The sequence below is a fragment of the Sebastes fasciatus genome, chromosome 9 (assembly GCF_043250625.1).
Source record: "Sebastes fasciatus isolate fSebFas1 chromosome 9, fSebFas1.pri, whole genome shotgun sequence".
NCBI classification, from domain to species: domain Eukaryota; kingdom Metazoa; phylum Chordata; class Actinopteri; order Perciformes; family Sebastidae; genus Sebastes; species Sebastes fasciatus.
The window spans coordinates 22,605,676-22,623,578 of NC_133803.1; the positions used below are offsets into that span (position 1 = coordinate 22,605,676).

Below are 17,903 nucleotides of genomic sequence, written 5' to 3' on the forward strand. Positions count from 1 at the left end.
AACATAGCACAACATGAAAAAAACATCCCTGAAATTAATCTTAAATTTAAGGAATCCTAAAAATGTGGTTATTTGGTTATTTGGTACTTTTCTTTTGTACTGAGCAGGAAAAATGAAGTTGTCAGTGCTCTCTGGTAGACAAACTATGTAATGTTGACAGTGTTTCTAAATTACTTTAAACATATCTTTTGCATTTCTGTACCAAAATGTTGTTTTTTACTGGTGGACATACAGTATACACTGTGAGCAATATGTAATGAGCTAAAACATGCCGATGGACGGGTCGGGCTCTATGTAACCTTATGTCAGGAACATTCTGTGTCTGAAACTTGATCTGCCTGTCGGTGCATGTCCAGGTCCTGGTGACAGTTCTCGATGTCAACGATTATCGTCCACGCTTCTCGGAGCGAGTGTTCAACACCAGCGTGTTTGAGAATGAGCCCAGTGGAACGTCTGTGATCACAGTGAAGGCTACGGACCTGGATGAAGGAGAAAATGGAGCGGTACTCTACAGCATGCTGGGAGCCCATTCAGGTTTGAATATACTGCACTAATAAAAGCCTCAGTAGGGTCACCTACCTGAATATTCTGAATGAATTGCTCTTTTAACGTGTAATTATCCACTTTATTACAATAAAATTCAACATTTCTTTAAGTTCTCCAGTAAATATCCCTTATAAATATCCTTCTTTATTACATATTTAGTTAGTGGAATGAATGTTGCCCAAACTTTGAAAGGGCATGTATGAGGCTACGTATGGTTCAGCATACATGTCCATACTTAGTCCCTGATCTTTGTCTGTCTTTTAGATGCGTTCTCCCTGGATCCGAACACAGGGCTGGTGCGTTCTCGCCGCCTGCTACAGTCTTCTGAACGTTTCAACCTGACTGTGGTGGCGACAGACCAGGGGCGTCCTCCCCTGTGGGGCACAGCAGACTTGATCATTACGGTCATAGACGTCAATGACAACAGACCAGTGTTTGTCAGGCCCGCCAATGGAACCATCATTCATATCTCAGAGGTATTTGCATCCACGTGTCCCTATGCATGTCACTGTTGTCTTCTTCTTTGTGATTAGAGCATTTCTTTCTTTTTTTAGTAACATAAGTTTATATTTGAAGAAAAAAAACAGACTATTTACACAAGCCCTTTTATTGGACGTAAATGATGGTGCCAGCTTGCCCCAATAGCACCATATTGCAGCCCGTTAGCGGCTGCCGTCTACAGTGCTCTCCCTCAATACTGGACCAATTTCAGAAATAGTTGTACCTATTAGTCAATTAGACACAAAAACATGGGGAAATAGGGTCCAGGTTGAAAAATACCAAAGTTACCCTTTAGGTTCTAGAAAGCGTCTGTAAACCTGTAAACCTTTCTGTTACAGTCGACCTTTAAGATACAAGTTGAGGAGTTCACACAAGCACATCCTGACAGTGTTTGCCCTCTTTGTAGGAGCAGCCCCCAGGCCTGCCGGTGTATGAGGTGCACGCAACAGACTCTGACGAGGGGGTGAATGGAGAGGTCCGCTATGGCTTCCTGCAGACTGGAGCAGGAAACAGAGACTGGGAAAACTTCCACATCGACGCCATGACTGGAGTCATCACAACTACTGTGAAACTGGACCGAGAAAAACAGGCCCTCCACAGCGTGAGTCAGCTGTGCGTGTGCTGTTCATGTATTTAGGTGCGTAAGTATGTATGTCTCTAACTGAGTGCAAACGTCTCTCTCAGCTTATCATTGTGGCCCGCGACATGGGCCAGCCAGTGCCTTACGAGACCACACAGCCTCTGCAGGTGGCGCTGTTGGACGTTGACGACAATGAACCCGTCTTCCTTAAACCACCGGTGAGTATGAAGCTCTCTGAATACATCCTCTGTACATAAGGGCTGCTATTTAACTGTCTGTGATGTTTTCCCTTTGTCTGTCTGTGTATGTGCACCTCAGCGTGGCAGCTTGCCTTACCAGAAGCTGACAGTGCCTGAGCACTCTCCTCCAGGTACTGTGGTGGGGAACGTTACCAGAGCTGTGGACGCAGATGAAGGCACCAATGCCATCGTCTACTACTTCATTGCAGGTGACACGGTGTCCTACAGACACAGCAACATGTTTGATTTTGCTTCCATGTTAAAAATGTAATGCATTTTCCCCATGAGTGAAATATATTATGTTAACCCACCCATTGTAAAGTCCTGGAGATCAGGCGTAGAGGATAAGGTATTTCTCTTGTATTCATTGTGTGGTCAGATGAAAGTCGTCTTACTTCAAAAGCCCAGGAATAATGAGGACATTTGTATACATCCATCTGTCTTTCTTTTCTATTTAAAGCTGATTCCTTTAGTGCTTTAAGTGACTGAACACAAACCCTTCCCATCTCTTCCTGCAGGGGGAAACAGTGATGGAAACTTTGGCTTGAATCCAGATGGAGAGCTGAAGTTGTATAAGGATCTGGACCGGGAGGAGATCCCGGTCTACTCAATCATCATCAAGGCTTCCAGCAACAGAAGCTGGACTGCTCCCAGGGGTCAGAGGGCAGCACGGGCCAAAGCCCTCGACCCTGCCCATGACCCCAGCCTGCTGGAAGTCCGCATTGCACTGGAAGACATCAATGACCAGAAACCACGCTTCGTTAAGGCCGAGTACACTGCAGGTAGTCTGCGTTCTTGAATCTGTTATGTGTGTGCTGGTCTAGGTAAAACCACCATAACCTTCCACCCTCTTTGATTTCAGGAGTTGCAGCAAATGCCAAAGTGCGCTCAGACCTGATCAAGGTCTTGGCTATAGATAATGACATCGGCAACAACAGCGTGGTTCATTACCATATTGTCACAATCCGCTACTTCCAGTCACAGAGCAATGGCAGTGAGGACGTTGGCAACATCTTCATCATCGGTGAGCTTCCTCATGTACAATATCCAATAGGGCTGACCCGAATGCTTCGAAGCGTCGACCATTGCCATGATAATCTACCTCCAAATCAGTATTCGAATGCCTTGTTTTTTAATAAATATATATAGAAGTATGTAACAATAAAGTATAAATCCCAAAATGGCCCATGAAAGGAATAATCCACAACATTACAATATTGAGTGTGTGTACAGTAGTGCGGCAGCGGTGCTGTCCCGGGCACTGAAACGGGGGAGACGGAGACAGACAGAGAGAAGAACATTACAGCCTGCCGCGCTGTACGCTCTAATGTAGAAGCACCCTCACTCTCACTCTGTAGACGTGTATTTGCTTCCTGGAGTCAGTTGTCCTCATCTTCTTGTGCATACTGTTCCAGTTCTCCCAGATAGGGAAGGTTCCTTATACCTGTGCCTACTGTCAGATCTCTCCACAAGGTTTCTTACATCTGGCCAGTGGATAGTTTGTTTTGTCATTGAGTCAAATTCATTTCTTATTTATTTTATTTATTCCCCACTCTCTCCCCTTATTTCCACAGGTTTGACAGATGGTATGATCCAAACAAACGACCTCTTCCTGGCCTTCAATCCAGGCTACTTTCAGCTTGAGATTTTGGCGTGCGATTCCGCTGGACACAGTACAACCACCAACGTGAACATCTATATTCTCCGAGACGACCAGAGAGTCAAAATAGTCTTCAGTGAGATCCCTGATTTGGTCCGCGAAAACCAGCAGGAATTTGTCGATCTGCTGTCCAACATTACTGGAGCCGTTGTCAACTTAGATGACATACAGGTGAGGCGTTTTTTTATGTGACTTTTGTATTTTTTGTTTTGTTTGTGTTGTTATAAACATTTGATATCCTTGTCTCACTCTCCTTTTATGCAGTTCCATGTGGACAAGAAGGGCAGGGTGAGTTACGGTCAGACAGACATGCTCATCCACGTTGTCAACAATCAGACCAACTCTATCCAAGATGTTGAAAGGTATACCGTCCTGAATGAAATAAATCTTTCACATACTGTATGAGTAGTGAGGATATCTCCCACATGTAAGCTCTAGATTATAGATTGTATCTTGGTGTTTCGTGTTTTGCAGGGTAATTCAGTTGATCGATGAGAACAAGGAGCAGCTGAGAAACCTATTCAGGAAATTCAACGTTGTGGACGTTCAGCCGGCTGTCAGTGACAAACTGCCCGACGACATCACCACACTACAGGTCCGCGAGGCCGGGTCCTCCAGAAACAAACACAGGCTCGCTGCAGATGTTTTGTGTTTTGGTGCTTTTAATCATTCTTTCTTTTTCCCCTCTCACAGCTAGTCATCATCATCCTGGCCGTGCTGCTGTGCTTGGCAGGAATTTTGTTTGTCACAATGAACTGGCACTATCGCAGAGTGTAAGAACCCTTCAGCTATTTTGCATTGATGACGATTTATTTTGATCTTGAGTGGACTGAGTCATTTGAAATCTGCTCAGTCATGGACCATGGCTTCATGCTGTCAGTCTGAGCAGCGACATCAACATGTTTACCTCCTCGTGACTCGTGTCTCTTGCTGTGTTGCAGACACCAGAGGAAGCTGAAAGCCATCGTTGCGGGATCAACAGGTGAGAAGCTGCTTCGTTGATGGGACTGTCCCGCCAGCTGTTAACTTCAGGATGTGGCTTTTACGGCTTTTTCCATCTGTCAATGTAGTTTACAGTTTACAGTTTACAGCCTGTTTTACTTAAAATGATCTGTCCTCTACCATCCAGGGAACCAGGGTCTAATGGATATCCTGGACATGCCCAACACTAACAAGTACTCTTTTGAGGGGTGAGATAATAGCTTCATCATAACACCTCTTTCTCACATATTGCTTAAAAGGAATTCCCACCAAATATCACTTTGTGTTTTTATAAAGCAACTATAGTTTTCAATAAGTATTTTTTCAGTAGTTATAAGTTATAATTTCTGAAGATCAAGGATTAGCTTTTATTTGACTTCAAAAAATAGATGTTGAATATATGTTAAAGGAATAGTTCAACATCTTGGGTTGTCACCGCGAGGCAATAAGCAAAGACTCCGGGAAGTCACTGCACTCAGTCAAGAAATATTTCCAGAATGAATAAAAAAATATTTATTTATTTATTTTATTATCATTATTATTATTATTATTATTATTATTATTATTATTATTATTATTACTAAAAAAAATGTTTCTCCTTTGTTTTTGAATATGTGTTTTTCAATTTACAGTTACTATTTGTTACTATATGTACATATTACTTTATTTGTTATGGTTTAGGTTGTTGTAGTCTTTTTTCTTAAGGAAACCATAAACAACATGACCAAAAAATAAATGAAATCTTTCCAGACCATAACTCCCCATAAAGCCACAAATTTATTAAGAATTAATCAAACGCAATATAAATGTGTTTATTAGTGAGCTTTAGAGGTGCTGGTTTATATTTGTTCTGCTACGAAGTCCCACAACACTAATCTCATAAAAGAACTGAAAAAGCAGGTAAATGTCAACATTAAATGTGAGTGATTATTGTATCTCGTCATACTTCCTTTGCATGCTTCTTATATACAGTATGTGTGTTCGCATGTTGTAGATGATGTGTGTAATGCTGTTTGCCTCTGCAGGGCTAATCCAGTGTGGCTGGACCCATTCTGTCGCAACCTGGAGCTGGCTGCTCAGGCTGACCACGAGGACGACCTGCCGGAGAACCTGAGCGAGATAACTGACCTGTGGAACAGCCCTGCACGCACTCATGTCAGTACCAACATCAATCTGAGTTCATTTATATTTCACAACAATACCCTGAGGAGCTTTATAGATTATATTTTGCTTCATCCCCACAGGGCACATTTGGTCGAGAGCCTCAAGCAAAGCCTGAGGATGATCGTTACTTGAGGGCAGCCATTCAGGAGTACGACAACATTGCTAAACTGGGCCAGATAATGAGGGAGGGGCCTATCAAGGTAGGACACCTGTATGATTACAGATTATCCAGCGAGACACACACACATGAACACGTCCAAATCCAAAAACCTCCTTTTCGTTGGTCATGTACTCTCTCCTTCCATCCGTCCCAAAACACATTGGGGGATCGGACCCAAGACCTCCTCCGGTATGTCCTGAGAAGAAAACAAAGAAGAGAGACCCCAAGGACTCAAAGATGTGGTGTTGAGGCGTGTTGGGTGTTGAGCAGTTGTTTTTACAGCATAACTGTAACAGTGAGGGTGTGTAAGGTGGATGATGTTATAGACTCTGTTTGATCCTAACTGCCATCCTGTCAGGGTTCCCTGCTCAATGTGGTCCTGGACGACTACCTGAGGCTGAAAACGCTCTTTGCAGCACGACTCGTCACAGTATCCACCAGCCAGGGAGATCACTCGTCAATCACTGAGGTGGGCTAGGAGGCGGTGTAGGTGCTGTTCCTGTCTGACACCGCCGCAGAGTGATCTTGCATTCCTGTGATTTCCCATTCTGCCGTTTGCTGCACTGACTTGGCACCTGCTCACTTCTTCTGCTATCTCTGCTGCTACCTCGAGCCAGACTTTGGGTCAAATAGAGTTTGCACTCACTTTTCAAAAAGTTCAGCTGAGGGAGTTTACTGCACAGAAATTGCCAGAAAGTTTAGACAATCACTGGAAATGGAGCATTAAGACTGCAATATCTACACTTACCTACACTTATGAATGGCTCTGATGTGGAAACCCCCGCCTGTGCAGTCTTCCCAAACAACTTAATGCTAAGAATTGTTTGCACTTATCCAGGTCTGGTATGAAATGTATTCTTCTCTGCTGTTCTATTGTCCCACTACATTGTTGTTACTTCAAGTGATCTACTGGTTTCTCTATTCCTTCCACTGGTTTACCTCTTTCCAGCTCAAAGATATCTCGTACAAAGCTGCCATTCATTATATAAATAATATCAACCAGTCGGTTTATTCTGTCCCTCTCCTCTCCTGTCCTCCTTCAACAGCTGATCCAGAGTGATCTGGACGATGACGAGGATGAGCGTCTGGGCATGGGCGGAGGTCGCGGCACACTGCGCTTCAAGCACAAGCTTCCTGTGGAGTTGAAGGGCCCCGAAGGCGTGCACGTGGTCCACGGCAGCACAGGCACCCTCCTGACCTCTGACCTCAACAGCTTGCCAGAGGACGACCAGCGGGCCCTGGCACGTTCTCTGGAGGCGCTTAACGCTGACGGGGGGCTTTATTCTGAGCGCAACGCCCGCACGGAGTCGGCCAAGTCCACCCCGATGCACCGTCACAAGGACGGGGACACCCTGTCGCAGAGTCCCCTGGAGATCACAGAGTTATGACTAGCCGAGGCCTCGCTGGTCTGAGCGCAACCACGACTCGTGTGTGTCCTTGTGCCTCCACGGCGCCACCCTGACATGGTTGGGGAGGACTGGAGGAGGAGTGTGTGTAGTCTAGGGAACCTCATCAGCCAACCTCAGTGCATCAGTGAGACGCCTGCAAGAGGACTTACTCACCATTGGGTTGGTTTGAGTGGGTCTTATGTTGAAGGTGGTCCAACATTAGGTGATTCATGGGAAGGGTCATTCAAATGACCTTAAGGAAATGGAAAATCATAAGCAGGTCACCTTTCTTCAGCGAGATAAAACCAACTGGGGTCATTGACTTTCATCCAAAGAGCTGAGTGGAGAAGAGAAACTAACTACGCCTCCCTGTGGGAGAAGCTTGTTGACCTTATAATCATCAAAAGTTGCCTCATCCTCACTAATCCTTTTGAAGTCATACCTGGACTCCATACACTCACACACAGATACACACACTCAAAAAAAAATGAAGCTACACACACTCAGACCAGCGGATGGCCATCAATAGGACAATGAGAAAATGACGCAATTCCAGTTATCACTCTCTGATATTTTTTCTTTTTGCAATATGATGCAATCAGTGTTGAAGGAGAGAGGATAAGACTTTTCTCTTTCAGATAATATACATTTTGTTGTTGGGAAATGATCGATGGCACATCAAATATTTCCCCCCAGTGATGCTCATAAGAGTGGAGTTTTCACTTGACACCAAGATCAAGAGGGGCCATTGTGCAATTGTTAAAATACTGTAGTAGTTTGATAAAATTGCTTTTTTTGGATCAATGGCAAAAAGACAAAACAGTCTGCAGGACAGCAGTGAACATTCAGACCCTGGTCCAGCTGTTCATCTTAAGCGTGGACGAAGTCAGTCATGTACAAGGAGACGCCTCACTAATAACTGAACGATTCTCACATGATGAAGATGGTGGAAGAAGGATTGAACATTGTCCCAGACTCGAGCCACATGAAGTTAAAAAAAGAAAACCTTTGAATCTTTTATGATACATTTTATATTAAAGGCAGTTAAAGAAAGAAGACATATAGATGGAATTTAAAAAAGTATGAATTATAACATTTTTATAGACCTAAAGATGGCGTTGTGCCCACAGAGACTTTACACTGCCACCTGAAGGACTAAGAGTCATGCTCAAAATGAGCGACGTTTGCTTTATTTTTTTATTTTATAGAAAATGTGATGGAATTAAAATATTTTTGAAGAAAAATGCTGGCTTACCAAAATAGGTAGGGAATAAATTTGGATGTTTGGAGTATGTGTATATTGTGCTACGGTGACATATGTCGTTCTGTTTTCCTTTGTATGACAACTGAAGCTGTTTCTGATGAGTGGTGTTTTTAAGATTAATTTTTTTATATTCCCATTTTGTAAGTTTTGATTTCTTTGTCATTATTGTTACCAGTCCTGAGATCTGTGTTGGGAAAAGTTGGGTGATCTGTGATAATAAAAGATATATGCAACGGCCTTTGACCTCGCTCAGTGGGATGATGGAGAGCAGCCAAGATCAACATGGAAACTGATGCAGCAGAATGAGCTCAAGCAGGATATGAAAAGATCCAAGAGAAGTCTGGGAATCTGAGAAACCTTAATGACTGTCTTCCTATCTCAAGGTTGACTTCAATTGGACTCACCGGTACAATTTTAACAGACAAAGGCTTAACTTGCAATTCAAAACAAACTTGCATGTCTATAAGTGTTATTTCCCTTAAAGGTCACCTATTATGCAAAATGCACTTTTCCATGTCTTTTAAACATCAATATCTGTCCCCAGTGTGTCTACAAGTCACCATAGTATCATAAAAGACCATCCTCTCTCTTTTTCTCCTGCTCCGTTTGTCCGGAAATGGGTGTCGAAAAACGCTGCGCAGCTTTTCCTTCTCTTCTGACGTCGTTAGAGAAATGCAAGCCATGTAAGGGTTTCCTGGTCGAACCAGAGCAGAACCTTCAGTAGCTGACCCCGCCCCACAGCGCGTCACTGTCTCTCCTCCTCAACCGAACTTGAGCAAAGTAGCTCCTACTGTTAGTCTGCAAGAACCAGCAGAACAGGCTTCATGTACTCCCATCATCTAAATATAACATGTTCTTTCACAAAGGCTTTATGTAATTACACTGTTTAAACAGATGATATTTATATATTATATATATTTGATGTCATGCATGTAGCAGAGTACAGGTAGTAAATAGTGACTTGTAAGCAACACAACACATTTCTGTTTCACAGTCAAACTTTATTTGAGTTGACAGATGACAATATTAATTATTCACAGCATTTGTAATAATCTCACCTGCAGTTATGTTAACATGGTACAGGAGAAAGTCTTCAGCTCTGGTAAACTATGGTAAGCTAAGCTCCGGTGGTCTGTAGTCATGGTAACACAGAGACAGATCCTACTGTAAATAATATACCATTACTCTGATCTTCCATACATTTATCTTTTAGCAGAAATAATGAACTGACTACTGTTTCACATCTTCTATTTTCCACCCTGATGGTCGCTGTGTTTACACACCGTGTCATAGCGGTAGCATGTAGCTAACCCGTTAGCATGTAGCTACATGCTAACGGGTTAGCTACATGCTACCGGGTTAGCTCTGTATCTCCATGTAAACAGAGCCATCTGCTCTCAGCTGTCTGCTCTCCTCTGGGATGATTCTGTCGGTCATTTCTCACAGATGGATCTGTAAAGACAGACGTAAAACAGAGTGTATGTTTACGGTTTACAGAGTTGATGCATAAGGTAAACACTGAGTTAACCAACAGAGATATAAATAGTATTATTTACCTGAGAGAAACCGTCAGGAAAACCTGGAGTCTGGACCGCAGATGTTCATCATGTGTCGCCGATTTCTGATCAGATTCCTCCGGTAACGTGCGCTGGGTGAAGTTTCTGGTTTATAAACTTTAAAGTGGTTTATAAACTTTATTCTAGCTGCCTCTCTCTCCACTCCTCTCTCTCTCCAGAGCTTCTCCGGGAGGGAGGGGGAGGGTGACGCTGTGTTGTTAGGACGTTTGATTGACAGAAAACGCTGACCAATCAGAGCAGAGTGGGAGGAGACAGGCTGTGAATCAGGGGTTTTCAGACAGAGGCTGAATTAGGCTCTGAGGCAGGCAGACTCAGGCTGCAGTATAAGAATAAAGGTTTTTTTGAACATTGCAGCATGTAAACATGTTCTAGTGCAACATTAAAATACATCTATGAACCTGGAAATGAGCATAATATGTGACCTTTAAACTACATACGTAACTCTGCATCTGAGGCAGTGTTACAGATTGGTAAATACTGCCATCTGGTGGTGGTTAAGGGTTAACACTTGACAGGTAAAAGGAAAGAAAGATCAAGAGTTTTAGCACACCACTCCATTGCTTTATTGTTGCCTTGTTACATAGAAAAGTTTTCATCAATAATAGTTGTTAAAAGACTGAGGGGGTCTTCTTCACTGCTGCTGGTCAGACTGCTCGGGTTGCGGAACTCGCTGCTGTCACGGTCGCGGCGGCGGCGGCGGCGGTGGAGGTGGTGGTGGTGGTGGTGGCGGCGGCGGCGGCGGCCGCGGCGGTGGCGGCGGCGGTGCCGCTGCTGGCTGGCACCTTCTTCAGTGTCTTATTCAACTGTAGGAAGACAGAGGGATTTTTTTTTTTTCAGTCTTTGACACACTAAATATATAACTGAAAGTCCTATGTTTAAAACAAATCTGTTCAGGAAAAGACTAGCTGTGGAATCAGTGTCTGTAAGTTTGGGAGATCTTTTTTATCAGGATCAGTGACAGTACTTTCATTTTCAAACATTTTCGCTCTTTTGAAGGATCACTACTCACCTCCTCAAACTTGTGGATCTGTCTGATGAAAAAGTCTCCGTACCGACGGGATACTTTAGTGTCTGCGATGTGGATCATGTCCTGTGGAAGAGTTACAGAGAAAAAGCTCATTAACCACACAGAGCTGCTTAAAACTATGCACAACAGTGAACAATCTCTCCCTATCACATTACTCTCTCACTATATTATACACAGCATGTGCAGTATTTCAGGGGGCTTGTGAACAACCTGCTGTGAAAAATAACAAGTTCAATCTGAACATCATTTTAAGCAAACCAACAGTGCTTTTGGTCCGTCTGCCCCGTGACATACTATTTAATCTCTGTGACGATGTAAAAAAAAAAAAGTCAGAGGCATCTTTAACACACCTTGTCAATGTAAAAGTCGACCTCAGAAGCAGACTGGAACTCTCCGTCCAGAGCTGAGACGCCGCTGGTCCACACCAAGTTCTTCATCTTGTGTTTGAAGACGAGCAGCTGAATACGGAACTCCTGCTCGGTCATGTCCAGGAATCCTGCCAGCTTGGCTACTGGCATGGTGGTGTACAACTTCAGGAAGCTGCAAGGACACATTGGGACTTAGATGACATGTATAGACATCCTGCAACCACATCCGAGTCAACGGGTTTCTAGAGACAATGTAAAGTGTTGTCTGGGTACCACTCCATACCGGTACATTAAAGGTTCCCTGTGGAGTTTTAGTCACATAGTCCTACCATTGGTGTCACACTACTTCATTGATCAAGAGGTGGCAGTAATACACCAACTAAGATATGCTGCAATGTGCCAGCAAAGGTAGAGAAGACGACTGATAGTAAACATGGATGAAAACAAACAATGCTGGATTTAAAATACTTTTAAAAAATCGGCATAGCAAATATTTTAGTTTTAAGAGGGAGGAAATACAATTGACACCTTTGTTACACCTCAGGGCTCCACACAAAGCGTTTTGGTAAGTAACACTGAATGTAAACAGAACTTTTGTTCGTTTACAAGAAAACTCCACGAGGCCCCTTTAACTACGCCACACAGTCAAAGTGGATGTGCTTTACCTGCGAATGGTGGAGAGCTGCGCCTGCTGCTGCACCTCCTCAGCAAACACCTTCAGCTGCTGCTGGAAAGGCTCTTTGTGGTAGTTGGGGTGGACGTTGTCATAGTTTGGCACCACAGGCGACAGGAACTTGGGACAAACGAAGCTGTACAGCTCCTCAAACACCTGCTGGTCTCTGAGATGGAAATATATGTGTCAGTTAAAGTGGCAGTAGGCAGAATATTTTTGGCATCATTAGGGAAAAAATTCCATAATAACCTTTCAGCATATTATAATTCAAGTGTTCTGAGAGATAACAAGACTTCTACACCTCCTCATGGCTCACAGGTCATTTCAGAGAGAGAGCGTTCCTATTCCTATATCCTTTAAGCCATCTCAACCTGATCTCAACATGGATGCCGGGTCACAAACTTTCTAATTTTAAAGCAAAACTGCACTACAAGATGATTCTGAAAACATTTGAGGTGAGAAATAGGTATTACAGTGACATAATAATGATTCATATTTGATCAGCGCGGCCTAGTTTGACCGTTTGGTCAGAGTTCGCGAGTGATTGACAGCTGGCTCTCATAGACAGCAGCTGAACAGCAGACCTTAGATTAGCTCTGACTGCTTGTTTTCCTCCGGTCTGTGAAATCTTGCAGATGCGGTTAGGAGCCCCGGAGGACACAGAGGCACATGATTTTTTTCAGGTTACCCGTTTCATGTACTACCGTCAGGATATAGCGACCGTTTTATAAAAACTAACTTTTTTTTTTTTAATCATATATTTGCTTCAATTTCGCCTACTGCTGCTTTAAGACATTGTTGCTGATGGGCGCCAGTCATAAATACCAATACTACATTTCCAGCAGCTTATTGGAGCTATCGCTGGCCCTGTGCTCAGACCCACAAGCAAAGAGATACATGTCTTTCATCGTATGTAACATTACAGTATCATAAGATAACAGTATCAAAAAAGGACCGTCTGACACAGTGAGACAGACGCTGAACCTCAAATACAGTTGTTTCTTTCTTACCCTTTCTGCATTCGCAGCATCTTGTCTCCGTACTTCTCCCTCAGCTGGGTGTGGATGCTCTCGTCGATGCGCATCGGGTACATGGTGAGAGCGATGGCCAGCAGGCCATGCATCTGCTCATTCTGTTTGTTAACCTAAAAAACATATTATACAAGTATTAGGACATCTATTTCAACTATAATACTGTTTGATCATTTCAAAGAATGCATAAATGAAAATGCCTCATGTTTATTATTCATGCATCACAGAATTTTAGAGAAAATCAACACAACCCAAATATTGTGTTATCAGTCTGAATTTTTTCAGAAAACTTTGGAATAGGTGGAAGAATCCAGAGCTAAAGGTAACAAAAGAAGTCATCTAAGAAGCACTGCTCTGACTGACCATCTCATATTTGTACGTCGACCTCTGGAACATGTTTCTCGTCCTCTGGATGTAGAGCAGAATGTTGGCAAAGACTCGAATGGCATCCTGGTAGCGCCTCATCATCAGGTAGGCAAAACCCACATAGTAATATGTAGTGATCTGGCACTCGGGCACCCGGGAATACATACTCTGAAAGACAAGAAACAAAATAGATATAGGGGGTATGGACTAGACAGAAGAAAAACAAGAAGATGCAGCCTAAAACCAAGTGAGTATAGGTAAACAAAGAAATAAATAGAGGGCTCTGCATACTCAGTAGTATCATTAGTAATACTCATGCGTGTCACTCTCTATAGTAGGTGCCTTACCTTCTTATTGAGCTCAATGTTCTCCAGGACTTTGATGGCCTGGTAGTAATCACCAAGCAGAGAGTGAAGCCTCAGGAGCCCCACCAAGCTGAAGTAACCCAACATCTTGTACAGGGAGTGACGGCCATATTCTCCAGCCACACTCTCTGGGTCTCCTGGAACACACCAACAAAGAACATGTTAGCTGCCTCGTATAACACCTAAACTGAACACACTAAAGTCTACATGTTGAGGTTACTATCTCATTAGAAAAGCAACAAACTACTAAAACTACAGTTTTACAGGACTATAAATCTACAGAGAACCGTAACTGCACCTTATTTGGGTAACTTTGACAAGGTCCAGGGCCTTTCACTTAAATAATTCAAGATTTTAAAAACATTGAGGTTACCTATATTTTATCCCCGACCCCTCTCATCTACAAATATCTCCAAAACATTCTTCTTTACCTCCGCTGGTGTAGATCTCAAGCTGGCGGTTGATGTTGCTCTTGTCCACCAGGGAGTGGAGGACGTTGAGGACGCTGTGGACGTTCCAGATCTTTGGGTTGTTCCTCAGGAATTCGATCTCCTCCTCTGACTTCTTGGCCGTCTTACAGCGGTACTGACTGAAGGACTGGAACTGGAGAGGAAACAGTGCAGAATTTAAACCTACTTTTTTGAGCTATTAGACAGGAGACGTTAACCACATGGGCCATATCAATAAGCACTAAAAAATAACCATAGAAAAGTATGTGAAAGTCATGTTTAATATACCAGCCAACTGGTACCCCTTGTAGATTAACACAGCCCTTGAAATGACTCGCAATTACTATTTGACCTGGTCTTTACATTAACAGATTCTTACTCATAGTTGTGTTTTTGTTATGGAAATGTATTGTTACCCGAGGATATTTAAAAAAAAAAAAAAGACTGTACCTGGTAGATGAACTCATCAATGATGTCCCAGAGCCACTGGTTTGGCAGCTCCAAGGGGGCAGGGCCATCAGCATCTGTTTGCAATCACAAACATTCTCATATGACTCGTCTTTCATTAGGTATTATTTTACACTGATATCTACAGGCGAGAGGAAAATGTAAGGACTGTTCTGGTAACTTACTGAGAATGTAATTGAAGAGGTTGCAGTAATTGTAGTACGACTCAAACCTCTGGTCCAAAGTTGGCCCACCCTGATGATCGAGAAAAACAATATTTACAATAAAGTACTGGAGAGGTTTTCAGACATTTTGCAGGATGCTCTGTAATCGAGAGGGAGATTGATGTGTGTTTAAATTGAGCAGTTACTCACGCTGACTTTAGCGTAAATGTGTCTGTAGTACAGTTCCTTATAGAGGATTAGGAACACAGCATCTGTAGGAGATAACAGGCAAACAATGACATGAAACAGGGATGAACTCATTTATCAGTAGATTGCAAAATCCACTTGACAGAATAACAGGTCCGTCACTTGAACTGTAAACCCACCAACAAAACCACATAATGATCTTGCCTAATATCAGTGGAAAACTATTGGTATATATGTATATTTTTTTACTACATTTTAAGAACCAATTAAAGAATGAAAGAAGAATTACAGTAGTACAATAAAAAAAAATGATGGCGTCTGTGCAAAGGCTAAACAGGACCGATGACTGATGATAAACTCACCGTTCCCAACGAGTGATGCGATGGCCTCAGCCTCTGGCCAGGGAGAGTTCTTGAAGAAACGTTCAGTCAACTTATTCCAGCTGAACAGGTACAAAATAGGAAATGTGAGATGCTCATCACACACACAGCTTTAATGTTTCTGTTAAAGGAGGCAACAACATCACCAGCATGGGGAGATGTTGATCCACAGACTTTACCTGTTCTCATAGACGTCCTGGATCTCATAGATCTTCTGCTCAATGCTCTCGCTGGACACACGGTTCGACTGCAGCTCATAAACCTTCTGGTCGATTAAGTCCGAGGTGGTTTTGTGGAAATACTGCAGGAAGTTCTTGATCACCTCTGGGATGACGCTGTAGGTCTGCTGCTCATACTGCCTCTCATAGGCCAGGTCTACTTTAGGGTCACCTGCAAAGAGATGGGAGAGTGAGGAGGAGATCTCATCGTTCAATTCAATTCAATTCAATTCAATTTATTTGTATATAGCGTCAAATCATAAGAGAAGTTATCTCGAGACGCTTTATATATAGAGCAGGTCTTAGACCGTACACCATAGTTTAGAGACCCAACAAGATCCACCAAGCGCGCTGTGGACAGGAAAAACTCCCCGTTTAGCGGGAAGAAACCTGGACCAGAACCGGGCTCTGGGTGGAAGGCCATCTGCCGAGACCGGTTGGGGAGGTGGGGAGAGCCAGAGAGAGAAGGAGCGAGAGAGAGAGAGAGAGACAGAGAGGGAAAGACAGACAGAGAGAGAGAGAGAGAGAGAGAGAGAGAGAGAGAGAGAGAGAGAGAGAGAGAGAGAGAGAGAGGAGTGAGTGAGAGAGACAGACAGAGAGAGAGAGAGGAGAGAGAGAGAGAGAGAGAGGAGTGAGTGAGAGAGACAGACAGAGAGAGAGAGAGGAGAGAGAGAGGGGGAGACAGACAGAGAGAGGAGAGAGAGAGAGAGAGACAGACAGAGAGAAGGAGCAAGAGAGAGGGAAAGACAGACAGAGAGAGAAGGAGCGAGAGAGAGAGACAGACAGACACAGAGAGAGAGAGACAGAGAGAGAGAATGAGCGAGAGAGAGAGACAGACAGAGAGAGAGAGAGAGAGAGAAGGAGCGAGAGAGACAGACAGAGAGAGGAGAGAGAGGGAGACAGACAGAGAGAGAGGAGAGAGAGGGAGAGAGAGACAGACAGACAGAGAGAGAGAGAGATAGAGAGAGAGAGAGAGCGAGAGAGAGAGGGAAAGACAGACAGAGAGAGAGAGAGAAGGAGCGAGAGAGACAGACAGAGAGAGAGAGAGAGAAGGAGCGAGAGAGACAGACAGAGAGAGGAGAGAGAGGGAGACAGACAGAGAGAGAGGAGAGAGAGAGAGAGGGAGAGAGACAGACAGACAGAGAGAGAGGAGAGAGAGAGAGAGGGAGAGAGAGACAGACAGACAGAGAGAGAGAGATAGAGAGAGAGAGAGAGAGCGAGAGAGAGAGGGAAAGACAGACAGAGAGAGAGAGAGAGAAGGAGCGAGTTCTTGATGTCTTTGGCAGTGACCGAGAAGTCTCATCATCATCTCATACATTTAGATAAAGAGTTGTGTGTGTGTGTGTGTGTGTGTGTGTGTGTGTGTGTGTGTGTGTGTGTGTGTGTGTGTGTGTGTGTGTGTGTGTGTGTGTGTGTGTGTGTGTGTGTGTGTGTGTGTGTGTGTGTACTAACCGGTGTGCAGTTCTCGGTCTCCGTCGTTTGGGTATGCGTACGGGTCGTACTGTGAGGAAACAGAGAGAAGTGAGACATTAGTATGTATCAAGTCATCATTAACTCACTCTAACGTTACCTTAACAGTGTCCTTTACCTCACACAACTACAGAACATTACAGAAACGGTGATATTCTGGTTGCTCTCTCTTCAGAAACAAGACTACAACAATCAATAACACCCTGCTGGCTCATCAGAAGCGAGCTCACGCTGCTATGTTAAGCATGCTAGTTAGCTAAGCGGCTAACGCTACCGAGCGTCTCATTGTTATCATCACGAAACACTTCAAATGTCTGAAAGGAAGAAAAAACAAATGTGTACTGACGTTCTCTGTTTCCTCTTCTTGGTATGACATGATGGTGGTTATTATCCCGAGCTCATAAGACGCTGGATGAGGGGAAAACGAGGAGGGTTAGCTTAACGCCGCTAAACCACGCAGCTGGTGCTGGAGAGAAGACCGGAAGCGGAAGGAAGAAGCTGTGACGCCACGGAAACACAAAGCACTGAAGCATTATGGGAAATGGAGTGTGTGCGTGTAATGGTGTTACACTTGTAAGCATGGATAGTTCCCAACTGAATTACCTAACAGGAATAATCTAGAGAATTTAATTATTAGTATTATTATTATGATTTTTATTTTTTTTAATTTTTTAATTT

The 17,903-nt window shown here is 43.6% G+C and overlaps 2 protein-coding genes and 1 long non-coding RNA gene across 3 annotated transcripts in view; 1 reads left to right on the forward strand and 2 right to left on the reverse strand.

Moving 5' to 3' along the window:
* The window catches only part of cdh23 (cadherin-related 23), a 184,685-nt gene extending 175,965 nt beyond the window's left edge, over positions 1-8,720 (forward strand). The window contains exons 54-70 of the mRNA XM_074646704.1: positions 357-534; positions 811-1,022; positions 1,454-1,648; positions 1,732-1,845; positions 1,946-2,075; positions 2,385-2,648; positions 2,729-2,890; positions 3,441-3,697; positions 3,791-3,888; positions 4,001-4,121; positions 4,220-4,299; positions 4,468-4,508; positions 4,656-4,716; positions 5,533-5,662; positions 5,752-5,871; positions 6,190-6,300; positions 6,878-8,720. Of these exons, the coding sequence (XP_074502805.1) occupies positions 357-534; positions 811-1,022; positions 1,454-1,648; positions 1,732-1,845; positions 1,946-2,075; positions 2,385-2,648; positions 2,729-2,890; positions 3,441-3,697; positions 3,791-3,888; positions 4,001-4,121; positions 4,220-4,299; positions 4,468-4,508; positions 4,656-4,716; positions 5,533-5,662; positions 5,752-5,871; positions 6,190-6,300; positions 6,878-7,219 (2,616 nt within the window). The 3' untranslated portion in view covers positions 7,220-8,720. The remainder of the gene's footprint in view (positions 1-356; positions 535-810; positions 1,023-1,453; positions 1,649-1,731; positions 1,846-1,945; positions 2,076-2,384; positions 2,649-2,728; positions 2,891-3,440; positions 3,698-3,790; positions 3,889-4,000; positions 4,122-4,219; positions 4,300-4,467; positions 4,509-4,655; positions 4,717-5,532; positions 5,663-5,751; positions 5,872-6,189; positions 6,301-6,877) is intronic.
* A 1,002-nt stretch (positions 8,721-9,722) lies between these two features.
* Positions 9,723-10,180, reverse strand: LOC141774238 (uncharacterized). Its single transcript, XR_012595285.1, has 3 exons — positions 10,040-10,180; positions 9,867-9,935; positions 9,723-9,808 (listed from the first exon to the last, which is right to left on the reverse strand). It is a non-coding gene; the product is annotated as an uncharacterized LOC141774238 (long non-coding RNA).
* A 419-nt stretch (positions 10,181-10,599) lies between these two features.
* On the reverse strand, positions 10,600-17,731 carry eif3s6ip (eukaryotic translation initiation factor 3, subunit 6 interacting protein). The gene is made up of 15 exons (XM_074646743.1): positions 17,572-17,731; positions 17,208-17,256; positions 15,717-15,927; positions 15,520-15,599; positions 15,161-15,222; positions 14,972-15,041; positions 14,790-14,863; positions 14,322-14,493; positions 13,873-14,027; positions 13,523-13,693; positions 13,139-13,272; positions 12,121-12,294; positions 11,438-11,627; positions 11,070-11,150; positions 10,600-10,863 (listed from the first exon to the last, which is right to left on the reverse strand). Exons 1-15 carry the CDS (start codon positions 17,599-17,601, stop codon positions 10,705-10,707), a joined length of 1,812 nt encoding a protein of 603 aa, XP_074502844.1. The 5' UTR covers positions 17,602-17,731; the 3' UTR covers positions 10,600-10,704.
* Between the last annotated feature and the right edge of the window lie 172 nt (positions 17,732-17,903).